The 13,884-nt window shown below is 44.8% G+C and overlaps 1 protein-coding gene across 2 annotated transcripts in view; it reads right to left on the bottom strand.

Annotated features, from left to right (window-relative positions):
* The window catches only part of Dpys (dihydropyrimidinase), a 67,079-nt gene that overhangs the window by 35,752 nt on the left and 17,443 nt on the right, over positions 1-13,884 (bottom strand). For both annotated transcript variants that reach the window (XM_005367525.1, XM_026789430.1), the window contains exons 3-6: positions 13,156-13,335; positions 11,203-11,392; positions 2,512-2,668; positions 1,523-1,664 (exon numbers count right to left, since the gene is read on the bottom strand). In XM_005367525.1, coding sequence (XP_005367582.1) covers positions 1,523-1,664; positions 2,512-2,668; positions 11,203-11,392; positions 13,156-13,335 — 669 coding nt within the window. The remainder of the gene's footprint in view (positions 1-1,522; positions 1,665-2,511; positions 2,669-11,202; positions 11,393-13,155; positions 13,336-13,884) is intronic.

Here is a 13,884-nt window from a genome sequence, read left to right as displayed (position 1 = left end):
ATATGTAATGGGAACTAAAATGGATTATGAAAATCTGCCATTCTAAGGATATTTACTGTAATAACACGAGTCTATGGAGGAAAGTTGGATTATAATCTAGAATATTTAAGCCAGGAGGAAGAGAGGGGCATCATCAGGGATGCTAGAGGTCCCAGTGGAGAAAGGAAAGGTCATGGAGGAAGAGCAACAGCAGTTAGAACTAGAGAGGTGTTCTGAAGACCCTTGTACTAAATTGATGGCTTAAACACTGCAATTCAGTCATGGACAACACGCAAGTGTTTTTGAGAAGCAAGTCACATGAGCAGAGCTTCACTTCTGAGGAGCAACTCCAGGACAGAACAGACAGGAACAACTGGTCACTGAGAATAAGGAAACCAAGCTTGAGACTATTAGGATGGTCCAGACAAGATTTGAGCCTTCAATCAGATGGTACCCATGGATGCAGAAACGAAGATGGATTCTGAAAATCAGATCAATGGGATTCAGTGAATGATGAGTGTGTTGACTAGGGTTATGCCAACTTGACACAAGCTAGAGTCATGTGGAAGGAGGGACCCTCAAATAAGAAAATTTCTTCATTAGATCTGGATGTAGGGCATTTTCTTAATTAGTGATTGATGGGTAGGCCCTAATCCACTGTGGGTAGTCCCATTCTGGGCTGGTGGTCCCAGGTTCTATTTTTTAAAAAAGCCATCATGAGTACACCGGTAAGCAGCACTCCTCCATGGCATCTGCATCAGCTGCTGCCTCCAGGTTCCTGCCCTGCCTGCCTTCCTTCAATGATAGATTGTGTATGATGTGGAAGTGTCGGCCAAATAGACCCTTTTCCTCCACAACTTGCTTTTGGTCATGGTGTTCATCACTGGAGTTGAAATCCTAACTAGGTCAATGAAAAATAGAAATGGTAGTAGATGTAGGAGAAACCCATCGAAGAGAATTCTCAAGTGTGAAATATGATTAATGTATCATCTATGAGTCTTTGAAAAGTATGATACTGGGAGCCTTGGGTCTGCCAAGATCCTATAGATCTTTACAACTCCACACATCACATGGATAGACAGCTTAACACATGACATCTGTCTGCGTGATCTGCTCCATCCTTGGGAAAAAAATTTATTAATTCTTCATTTATTATTAGTTTTAAAAATCATTTTGTTCATAGATTTCATTATCTGTATAACTTCAGACAACAAATTTAATATCCTTCACATATTCTTCATCATCAGTTCAAATATTGACATTAATGGCACATAAAGAATAACCCTAGCTGGACCCAATGTAAACTGGTCCCCAATGTATTCGCCCAACGGCAAATGATGTAACCATCTTCTGAGCTGAACTCTGAGGAGAGATCAACTGTTTGCTGATAATGTCCTGGAGGTGGGAAGGGATGAAGCTGATAGCGACGGAGTGATTCCCAGTTGAGAGACAGAGACAGAGAGAGACAGAGACAGACAGAGTGCTTGCTTCTGTGAAGGTCTGTGCCTCTTTGGTGAACCAGGCTCATTCCTGGGAAACTCACCACGCCCTTTTCCCATATCACGGACATCCGGTCCTCTACCCCGTTCACCCCATTGGGGATCTTCGTGAAGTCATCTTTGCCCAGAGCTTTCTGGCAGGTGTTGAAAGTGCAGTTGTCACTCCCTGTTGTGCTCAGATCACCACTGCAGAGGACGAAAAAGAGAGGAAGAGGATGATGAGGAGGCGAGCAGACAGGAGGCGACTCTCTGGTGTTTCTTAACCTCTGACCTCCGTGCGGGACGTCTTAGTGGGAGGGGCCATGAGTAGGACTTCCGGGTACCTGTGGTCCCTCTCTTCGGTGTTAATCATCGGGAGCACTTTTCAAGAACACGCTCCTAAGGATTACGATGCAGAATCCTCAGCAAGCCTGTCTTTTACTGTTTTTCAAGTTCCCAGGCTAGCTGGAGGAAGGCGACTAGTTCGAGGAAGGAATGAGACAAGAGAGTACATGCTGGACTCTGCACCAACAGTTAGGAGCCCGTGACTGTGAGCTAGAAACTGAGAGTTGCCTGGACCTGACAAAGCTAACCACAGGGTCACTAAGAGCAATGTAAGTAGGTTTTTTTTTGTTGTTGTTGTTTTGTTTTGTTTGGAATACAGACATGTGAAGGAGGAAGGAGTTAGAGAAGGGCAACTGCTTTATTTTATTTATTTATTTATTTATTTATTTATTTATTTATTTATTTATTTATTTTGGTGTGTAAATCTCCCCATTAACTTAAATCTGGGGACATGTGAATGGGGCATGCTAGGATGTTCAGAATGACTAGGAAGAGCTATTGTCTGTACAACAACCTAGTCCCTTGATTATATCAGCCTAACACATCGTAAGTCCGGTGTTTTCAGCTCCCCAGACACCATGGGTCAAACAGCAGAAGACCAGAAGGGTCCGTGGAAGCTGTAGTTATAGGGTCAGCTCTCCCCAACCAAAGATGAGACTTACAAAGGATTATCTTTCACCCAAATACTTTTCATCTGAAAAATTATTACTTAGCCAACAGGTTCATGAGAAAGCCAGGAGTTGAAGAATCAGGTCTCAGCGGAGGACCCATGACGTGGTGGGCTGCGTGGTGCCAGTCTTTACTCCAATAGTGTGTGCCATCCGTGCCGAGTCCCGCCGCGATTGGTTCTCCATACACCACCTTCCCTGGAATGCCCAAAGGTAGGACTCAGCCGTTTTAACGCACTTTAAAGAAAGCCATCTGACAAACGCAGAGATCGCCTTCTCTGTCCCAGTCAGGGATGATACTATAGCTTAACCGTTTCGTGACCAGGGCTTACTAAAGAGTAATAACTATTGAGCATCCACTGCGCTAATTCTCCTAGTCACTGACATCTGGCTGGCTGCTTGCTTTGTTTTGGTCAATCAGATGGATAAAAATGGCATGTTCTGCCTCCAAGCCTGGGCTATGAAAATGGTCTTGGATTCTGCTCTCTCCTTTTCTTCTGTCATGACGCTGGGAGCGGAGTGGGTGCCACAGACAGAACAGGTTATCTATCGGAGACAGAGCCCACCCGCGATGGGCACGCACGTGAGTGGGAAGAGGAAACAAACCTCCAGCTGCAAGCCACTCCTATTTCGGCTCCACTGTCGCTAAAGCATAACCCAGAGGATGCTGGAGACAACACGTGGCTTCTTAGTGCAATCTGAAGACACTATGGGCAAAAGCTCTCACTATCTCGATTAAAGATAAAGCTACAAGATCACATAATTTCTCTGCAGCTACTTTATATACACTGTACAGAGGTGGGGTGGAGGAAGTAGGATTTGAACCCAGGAATTTTGAATCAGTGATCTCAACTTCTATGCCTTGTAGCCAGACAGCAGGCTACCATTAATATAGCCATATGGATTCCAACCATGGTGTTTCTCTGCTGCAGACCAATTGGTGACCTCTCCATACCCTCAAAAGGAACTTTCTCAGAAGACTCGTATTCAATAAAAGAACACTCAGATAACAGAATTGTAGCCCGAAATGCACACTTAAAAAATCATGCAAATGAGGCCATCCACAGCACACAATGTTAGAAAACTTAATAGTGCACAATGAATTTGAATTTAAAATCAGGTTCCTTATCTGATTAGCATTTGTCAGAATAATAGATTCACTGGCATCAACCTCATCACATGCAAGCAATCAAAAAAAAAGTGTGTGGCGAGGAGATGCTAGCATGCCAAATGAGCCCACTCTGGCTAATCAGAATCCACATTTTAGTTACCATCCAGATATATAACTAAGATTAACGGACTTCCTTAGGGAGCACACGGTGGATGGCCACCAGCTGCCGAATCTTCTAAATGGCAATGCGGCACCCTGTTATCTTACAGACCCATCTGTCCTCCAAACGACTCCCTTCCTCCAGTTAGCCTAGGAAACAGAGACACAGAAGAGCCAGGCTTGCTGAAGCCCAACTTCCACACCATGATCCCCCGTGAAGCCAAACCCCATGGATAAACTTGACGTCTGTGATACGCACAACCCCACACCACTCCAGGTCCTCACTGCCCGGCTTTCAGACAAGAGAAGCAACTTTAGCATCTCTCAGTGGCACGTGGGAGAAACGGCAGTCAAGGGTAGTGAGCTAGGAGGTATCGGTTTCCATGGAGAGAGACCAAGACAGTTGCACTCTCTATCTGTAGCTCCAAAGAGAGCTCACTGTTCTCCCCATGGCTTGGACAAGACCCTGGCTTGATTTGCAGTCTCTTCATGAGGTGCCAACTCAGGATTTTCCGTGGTGCTTCATCATCAAGGAAAGGTCCTTGTCACATGCTCTGTTCAATCACTCGGCACATCGAGATGATTTGGGAGTGCGGCTCCCTAACGTCTCCCGTCTTTATAGCTCTCGGGGAAAAATTAAATGTCAGTATCTGTCGGGCATCCGCTGGGCTGCTCTGCAAGCGGATGACAGGTAATTTCCTCAGAAGGGCTAAACGCCTTTCAAGAGTGACAGGCTACTTTTTTAGCGTACACAAACTCTTCATTAGGGGTGTATTTTCATCTTAAGCCTTATTACATATTTATGAACAGAGAGAAATTAAAAATAAAAACTCCTAATGGCTTGTCGCTTCCTTCCACAAGTTTGAAAAGACCAAAACTCACGGAAGAAGTATAAAGGAAGAGGAAACCAATGAGTTGGTGGTCCCCAAACTGGAGAATCAAGTTAAAAAAATCTAGCCCGTTCTGGTAGAATTGAGCTAAAAACTAGACTAGGGGAATCGCTAGCGTAGGTGTGGTCTGTGTAACTTTCAAAACCCCCTCATGTGCCCTCACTTGGCCTCACAGCAACACCTCATGCTGGTTTGATAAATGAAGAAGCTGATGCTCATTGAAACCTATCCACTTGCCAAAGATGGGCAGTGGAGTGACCAGAATTAAAGCCTTCCTCCTCTGATCTGAGACCATATACACCTTGTTACTAAGAAAAGCACCATTTCCATCCCCTGGCGAAGGAGCAGGTCTTTTTAAATATTTTCAGTACAAGCTATCTGTAGATGTTCTCAGACAATTGTCCAGCTTCCCTTCCCTGGTGTCCTTTGCCTTGCAGGTGGCTGTGAACGGTGTGAGGTTCTATCGTCTGTGTCTGATCGTGTTTGCAAGCAGATGGCTCCAGCGACTCTCGGGACTGAAAGATCCCTCCTTCCTCGGTTTCCTCCCTAGCAACTTTCCTGGTAGGTTGTGCCTTCCCTGGCCACAGATATTCTCTGTAGTCTTTTTCTGTCCTTTGACACAAAACCCCAACTGAAAAGACTCTCTGTCACAGCGTTGCAATCTCCCACTGGGCTGCCCTTTACTTCTCAGAAGATGCTTCTGGGGTTAATTCTGGGGAAAGTAAATAAGTATAAATAGAGAAAATAAGTATGGAAGAAATAACAGAAGAAAAATTTCAGAATCAAAAATCAGCCTTTAGATTAAAAAATATGCCCTAAACACGAAGGGGAATTATTGAACACTTATGACCTAATGTGGGCTTAATGAAATTTCTGTATCTCAATGATGGCAAAAAAAAAATGAGAATATTCCAGATAGTAAAACTGGTTAGAGAGGAAAAGGAAACAATTGCACTGTATTGATATCAGTGCTGGAAGGGAATTACACTGTCGCTTTCCAGAAGATGTAGCTTGTGACTGCCTTAGTTTGGGTTTTTATTGCTGTGAAGAGACGCCATGACCCCAACAACTCTAACAGAGAAAGCATTTCATTGAGGGTGGCTCGCTTACAATTCAGAGGTTCAGTCCATCACGGGGGTGGGAGTGGGGGACAGCAGGCAGGCAGGATGTGGTGCTGGAGCTGAGAGTGCTACATTTTGATTCAGGCAACAGGAAGTTGACTGACTGCCACACTGAGTGGAGCTTGAGAAAAAGACCTCAAAGCTGCTTCCACGGTGATACACTTCCAGCAGAAGGTGTGGCCCAGATGAAAAGTGTGCCCTCCAGCCTCAAGGTCTGCATTAAAGGTCTGTGAGATCCAGCCTCATCCAACAAGACCACACTGCCGCCAACAAGGCCACATTCCATCTGCACCAGGGCCAAAAAGACGGCGGTGACAGAGAGAGGAAGCAGGAGAAAGAGACTGAGGAAAGTAAGCAGGAAGGCAAGGAGGCGGGCAGGGAAGGAAGATTACTCCCCCCCCACCCCCCCATCGCCACCACATGCCTCCTTGAAGAAGGAGCTGCTATGTCTAATGGAAAGCGTGAGGAGAAGCTGGAACTGCTCGGGCGTGGTGGAGAGGCCTGTGTTTCTTTTCTAAACCTATCTGAAAAGAGCTAGCTGGAAAAATTCCAGGAAAACCAGAAACTTTTTAGAAGCCAACAATGGTCTAAATGCGCAGCCGACTAAAATTAGGCGAGCTCTGGAGCCTCGCTGGCGTGAAGGAAACGCGCTTGACCTTGCTCGAAATCGTTTCTCCCTGAGTAGATGTGGGTCGCTCCAGCTCCCGCTTCCCCGAGTGGGTAAGTTTCTCTTCACGCTGAGTGTTTCGCCAGGGAGGACTAGAGTCACACTCTATACTGAATATATCTGTAGGGGCTTGGCCTGCAGACAAAGCAGGGCAGGGACAGGATTGTGGGAAGGAAAGGAATGCTGTGAAGAACACTGTCCGCCCAAGATAATAATAAAGAGATGGTTAAGACAGCCCCTGAGTTCCCTCCTCGCCCTAGCAGAAGAGAAGGGGCTGGAAAGGACATTTCTGGAGCTTCACTAAAAGCACCAGCCAGGTGCAAAAACTTATGCCATTAGAAGGGACAATTATTGCTAACAAAACTCACATGAGCTAAGTTAGTCATCTTTCATGGTTGGAAGACAGCTGATGTTCCAAATTGCAAATCACTACTTCGTCCTTACCGTCTAGAATTGAAGGTGGCTGCTTAAAACTAAAAGTAGATATGGCCAAAATCACTAGTCCCAAAGAATGGCTGAGAGAAGTTCAAGCTAGCCAACTTTCCAGGGAATGCCTTAGCAAATCCATTCTCAGCATTTCTGTCCTTCCAATAATGCCAAAACGCTAAGGTAATGATAATGTCATCAACACAATTTTCAAACATAATTACAAAAACCCCCCATTCAGCTAATTTTTGTAAATGTGCAATCAATTAATTATAAAACATGGTTTGCACAAAGACATGTGCTCAGCTATGTTCATAGCAGCACTGTTTGTCATAGCCAGAACCTAGAAACAACCTAGATGCCCCTCAACTGAAGAATGGATAAAAAAAAAAAGTGGTACATTTACACAATGGAGTACTACTAAAAAATAATGACATCTTGAAATTTGCAGGCAAATGGATGGATCTAGGGGGAAAAAAGCCACACTGAGTGAGGTAACCCAGACCCAGAAAGACAAATATAATATGTACTCATTCATAAGTGGCTTTTCGACATAAAGCAAACTAAAACCAGCCTACAGTCCACAACCCCAGAGAACCTAGACAAGAGGGACATACAAGCACCTAAGTAGGAAGGAGAAAAAGACAGGATCTCCTGAGGAAATTGGGAGGGTGGGGGTCACAGGAAAGGACAGAAGGGGAGAAGTGTTAGCAGCTATGACCACAGCCTGTCTCTTCTGCGTATGCATTTGAGGTATAAAGTCAACAAATTTAACATCATTGTGTCCCTAAGTGATAACAGAGGTAATCAATGATCGGACAGCCTTTGTGGCTGGACCCTGACTCTCATGGGTGTATAAAGTGCCTGAAGTTTCAGTTAGACATGCACATTAGATTCCTGGGGTCTGGGATGGGCGTTCAGGCTCTGCGTCTGGCTCCTAGGCAGCCGTTAGCGCAGACTATATTCTGAGACTCACATTAGTACCAGGGCTCAGGAAGAAAGATGTAGGTATAGATTTTCATATAATAAATTAATAAGAAGAAAGTATTTCTTATTTAAATGAGGTTACAAAGAACAGGGTCTCTATTGTGCTCTAGTATTCAGGAATTGTGGTAGCCACTGTATGACTCAGTTTCCATCGGGAGTCATTACTGACGTAAAGAAGTGATTTCAGTTCAAGCTTGCCTGCTTTGCTTGCTCCAAATATCCTGAAGGCTGTGAGAAAGTTCTGAGTAAGCCCGTGGGAAAGAGCAATTTTTGCCCATGAGAAAGAACACATTATCTATTAAGATTTGGGTTGGTGTATGCCAACCGGAAGCACCCCTCCTTAGTGATTGGTAGCTGCTTGCTGCTGTCTGAATTCTTGTATTGAGAGAATGCACCTGCTGGAGCGTCCTCCCAAGGACAGTGCAGGGAGGTGGTTAGCTGGCTGTACTGCTCTTTCTTCTGCCTTTTGCCTATAATTAGTATATATGCTGGCTGAGAAATAAACTCGGGGCTGTTTAGTATTAACCTTTGTCTTCCTCGTTTATCCTGTGTTTTCTGTCTCCATTTCTCTGAATCTAACATTTCTTTAGTCTTAGTGCCCCACCCCCCAGGTACTCCGGCTGATTCCTGATAGAGTGAATTTCTACAAGAAACACTTTTAGAGGATAATGAATTACTAACTAATAAGATACCCGAATCCTTCACAGAAGGTCAGTGTGGTTCATGGTCTCCTAGCCATTAGCGCTTTCAGGGTCTGTCCTCGTATTAGCTGAAGCAGTAACCATGGGAAAAGTTCGGGTCTGTTAGTCTCTCTCCTTTTGGTTCCTCCTCGATCACACACCCTCCCCTCCCCTCCCCTCCCTTCCCTCTGCAGGAGGGGTTACACTCACAGAGTGGACTGGCTCACATTGAATCATGGTAGAGTTCTGCTGTCTCTTTGACAGCTGGGTACTAGGGTATGTTTTACAGTTGCTTATAGCTCCTTAGGAAACAAATCCAACAGTATCTAAAAAGTTACATGCCCACTTAATCTCTGAACCAGCAATCCTACTTCTAGAAGATACTCTTTTATGTTAGGCACATAACAGAACATAAAGATGCTCAATCCATAGTTTGTTTACATGTTACCTAACAAAGTAAAAAGGGATCTTATACAAGTGATTAAGAACCTTGAGATGGGGAGGTCATTCTAAATGAATGGAGTTGGCTCAATGTTGTACAAAGACCCTTAAAGTGGAGGAGAAAGACAAGAGGCCATCCAGAAAAGAAGGACATGGACAGGCCTGGCTCAGTCCAGCACCGCTGGCCTGAGGGTGGGAGCCATGAGCCGAGGAACCTGAGCAGGCTCTACTTCTGGGCAAGGTAAGGAAGGGGCGGGGCTCTCCAGACACAGGGCACCTCTGTCCTCTAGAACGGCTGGATAAAGAGTTTTTGTTTTGAGTCACTAAGCTTGCAGCAATTTCCTACAGAGGCAACAGAGAAGTCACATGCCTTCTGCAAACACCAAACAGTCTCTGAAATAGGTGACCACTGTGGTGCTTGTTTGTAAGAGCCGGAGCTTCCACAGACCACCAGTGGAGGAGGAGTATTTGAATAAACGCAGCGGCATATCCCAGACCTGCAGTCGAGAGTGATGGAAACCCCTCCTCTGAGGGCTAACCTCAAGGACATATTTCTAATGGAAAAACCAGCAAGGGCCAAAGTACTAACATGTGGGTTTTTGTTGTTGTTGTTGTTTTGTTGTTGGTGTTCTTTTTTTATGAAGGAAGGAAGAAGAATAAAAGCAAGAAGATACAGATAATTTTACTTTTTAAAGAGAACTGTAGGACTGGAGAGATGGCTCAGAGGTTAAGAGTACTGGCTGCTCTTCCAGAGGTCCTGAGTTCAATTCCCAGCAACCACATGGTGGCTCACAACCATCTGTACTGAGATCTGGCGCCCTCCTCTGGCGTGCGGGCATACATTGAGGCAGAATGTTGTCTACATAATAAATAAATAAATAAATAGAAAAAAAAGAAAAATCTTAAAAAAAAAAAGAGAACTGTCCATTTGGACCAGAAATAAATGTACAAAAAATATTCCTTTGGGATATGTATGATGAGGAGCTGGGAGGAAGTAAAACTTCTTTGAACATTTTTTTGTATATAATTTTGAAACTTGGACTAATGTAAAATGATAGACAGTCCCTACATTCAAGAAGTAAAGTTGTTTTTTAAAGCTAATTTAAAATAAAATCAAAATGCCCATTACTCAAGACTGATAGTTGTCTTTGGTTCCTAGATCTTTATAACTGGCTTCTAACTGAATTTTGTCCATGTACAGAACAAATACACATTGCCAAAAAAGCAACTTCCAGCCTGAACTTTCAAAGTCATAATCTTAATGGCGGGCATTTCTGCAGATTTTACTGTTCCCTCTAGCCTAACGCTGTGTGCCTGGTTGCGGCACAGGAAAGCAGTTCCACGGAGCTGGCAGCATCGCCATCTGGTGGGAAAAAGCTGGAACTGCAGCTTGGGTTTCCCAGCTACTTTCTGCTTTGTTTTGGTGAGGGGCGGGAGGTGGAGGGATTTCACCCGCAATCGTGACACACGTGGGTGGTGGGAGGGAAGGAGTCAGGGGCTGTTGGTAGTAAGACCTTGTGAGCTCATTTGAAATTAGCCCCACTCCTGACACATGAGATGGTGGATTGCGTTTTAAAAGTTAATACAGCTCACAAAATCCTTTCTAACCCTTCTTGCAGCAAGTAGTTTTGACTTATTTTGGTGCCCATTACAAACATACCAGATCCACTCCATGGTTTTTAATGTGGTACACGATCCACTCGCTGTCACTTACAGGAAGGAAATCAACAGGATAACTTCTGCTATGGGATTGCCTGTTTCTGCCGTGAGATGCAGGCTCCAGGGAGGCCTAAGGTCACTGAACAAAATGATCATATATGGCTCTCACCCATCTTTGTACATTACTAGCAAACAGATGACTTTTTTTCTTGACCCAAAGACAGATTTTCTTTCTTTTGCATGACCGTATTCAGCCTGGACTAGAGAATTGGGGCAACAATCAATTTAAAGTTAAAATATAACCTTCAAAGTAGTAATGATTAAAATGCTTTCAGGGTTACTGCTCCAACTGACCCAAAATCCAAGGTGCTGTCAGACAAATCGATTCAATTCAAAAACAAGCTTTTGAGCATGAACCCTGACCCCATCAGGTGCTAGCAGGGTGAGCTGGATGATCAGGAGATGTGGAAGTCGCTGTGAAATTAGTTGTAAATTAAAATTCGCTGTCATGTTTTAAAAAGCAGGGGCTGTTAATGGCCTGTGCGACCTGCAGCTTGCTAGCCAGAAGGGTGGGGTCCCACTGAAGATCACCTTCTCGCCTCGCATCGGCTACCACCTTCGCAGCGGATTTGCTCATCACGTGCACGACGTATAGAGGGCAGTTCACCGCACTGGCTATGGTGATGGCCCTCAAAGTGGCCTCTGCTTCCACCGCTTCAGGACGGCACAGCTCATGACCCTCCGGGCCTGTGATTCCCAAGGCCAGCATCTTCTTTGCTCCCTAAAAGGCAACGGAAATGTAAAATGATAGCAGGAAGGATTCCTAATGACAAACATTATTATTATTATTATTATTATTATTATTATTATTATTGGAAATTAAAAGTTCTGATAGACTTTTAGAGCTGTCAGCTGTAGGTGTGTAGGGGGCAGAGTGTACATATGCTGATTGTATATATTAATAGTATCCCTATGCATCATTTTACCATTAGCGTCCTTTCATTTGAAAGGTGGGGGAAGGGAGCGGCTTAGAAGAGTGCCCAGTTGGTGAAGTGCTCGCTGCACAGCCACGAGAACCTGAGTTCAGTCCACAGAACCACGTGGGAAGGCCAGACACGGTGGCAGCTGCCACTGTAAAGCTGGGAGGCAGAGACAGATGGAGCCACGGGTCCCACTGCCAGTTAGCCAGGCCCTCCTTGCTGAGTTCCCAGTCAGTGAGGGCCCCTGTCTCTAAGATAAAGTGGACTGGCCCCTGAAGAACAACATTCGAGATTGTCCTTTGAACTCTACAGTCTGTCTGTCTCTCTGTCTATCCCACCCTTGAAAAAGATGAAGTTTGTTCTCACATTCTGTAAGAAGTACTGTCCAGCCCCATCCATGGTTGAGACTTAATATACTAATTCAGTCAAACAAAATAAAACCACTCAATACCCTTGCTCAAGTGATTCATTGTAAAATATTGTTTAATTAGTTTTATACTAATTGTAGTCTACTCTGCTCCCAACTCAACCTGTTAATACTATTAGATCCACTATTTCTTCAAAATTTTATTTCTTTGTTTCACAAAAAGAATCGCAAGTCAAGTTTCAGAAGAACGAAGCCACCTGGCCGTGTCACACAGTGAGGAAGTCACATCATCGAATTTAAACCCTGGCCTGTTTGCATCTATCCCTCACATTCCCTTCTCACTCTTCCGCTGCCTCCTGGCCACCGAGCTTTAATGGGAGCTAAGCTTGGGGAAAGAAAAAAAATCAGCTGATATAAAGGGTTAGGGACGGCTTCTTAAATCTTGCAGGTGGCCTACCCTTCGGGCATTTGTAACGGAGTTAACAGGAGAAGTAAATATCTCCCAGAATCCTCCAGAGCACGCTTTAATATCCCGTCTCTGTAAAGTGTAAGGCTTTAAAACACCTGCTCACTTCACCAGACCGCACTGACGCCCACACGGTAGCATTCGGTACCAGCCGCCCAAGCCTCTGAAAACCCCGACAACAAACCAGAGCCAAGGGACGTCAAGGAAATGATCTACAGGTCTGGAGAGGCCACTCAGCAGTGAGGAGCACCGGCTGTGCTTCCAGAGGACTCGAGTTCAGTTCCCAGCACCCACATCCCAGCAGCTCACAGCTGCAGTAACTCCAGTTCCAGGCGACCCAACTTCTGACCTCTCGAGGAATCTGCATGCACAGGGCACACATGAACTCATGCAGAAACACATACACACATAGTAATAAATAAGTAAATCTAGAAGAAAACGACTCACACTTTTATACCAGCATGTCTCTAAAGTTGAATACAGGTAACTGGTTGAAAAGGGAGAATTCTTCACCCGGTCATGTAGACCCACTGAATAAAATCAAAGGCAGTGACCAAGAAAACCAAGTCAGGTATGGAACATGTAACACAGATAACGAGCGACTTAGTTTCTGTCCTTCCACGTGCCGAGTCTACCTTCTCAGGGCTGGATGTCCTTGATTTAAGTTACAGCTTTTCTTTGTTTGCTTTTTTAAAGTTCCTGACTACAGAAGTTTGGAAGGGAACGCTCACCTCTGCGATCAAGTCTCCGTTCTCGGCGTGCACCTGGGCAATCGCTCCGATCTCCTTGCAGTGGCAGAAGGCTGCATACATCTGCTCGTCTTGCACCATGTACAGGCCTTTGTAGGCCATAAACATCTTGAAGGAGTTAACTCCTTTATCTTGGGCAAGGGTTTTCATTTCTTCTTTTACCTAGGCGGACAACAGATACAGCAATCTGTAGTGATGTTTGTGATCCACAAATAAAGCTTGCTTGAAGATCAGAGCGCAGAGCTAAGCCACTAGTTAGCCATAGAGGCCAGGCAGTGGTGCCACACACCTTTAATCCCAGCACTAGGGAGGCAGAGGCAGGTGGAGCTCTGAGTTCAAGGCCACCCTGGGCTGTGTGGGATTGAATCTGTCTAAAAGAGAAACAGAACTCACACAAAGGTGATCCAGCACTTGGGATCCCATGCGTTTAATCCCAGCAGTAGGGAGGTGGAGACAGGAATGATATGGCTAGGCAGAGAGGGAGATATAAGGCAGGAAGAGACAGGAGCTCAGATCCAGTCTGAGTTTTGTAGAAAGAGCATTCAGTCTGAGGATTTACAGGAACAGGATCACCCCTTTGGTCTGAGGATTCAGTAGAGGTAAGAACTAGTGGTGGCTGCTCAGCCTCTCTGATCTTTCAGGATTTACCCCTATATCTGACTCAGGGTTTTTATTATTATTATTTTTAAATATTTATTTATTATGTATACA

Source organism: Microtus ochrogaster, unplaced genomic scaffold (assembly GCF_000317375.1).
Source record: "Microtus ochrogaster isolate Prairie Vole_2 unplaced genomic scaffold, MicOch1.0 UNK19, whole genome shotgun sequence".
Lineage (NCBI taxonomy): Eukaryota > Metazoa > Chordata > Mammalia > Rodentia > Cricetidae > Microtus > Microtus ochrogaster.
This window is presented reverse-complemented; position numbering and strand designations above follow the sequence as displayed.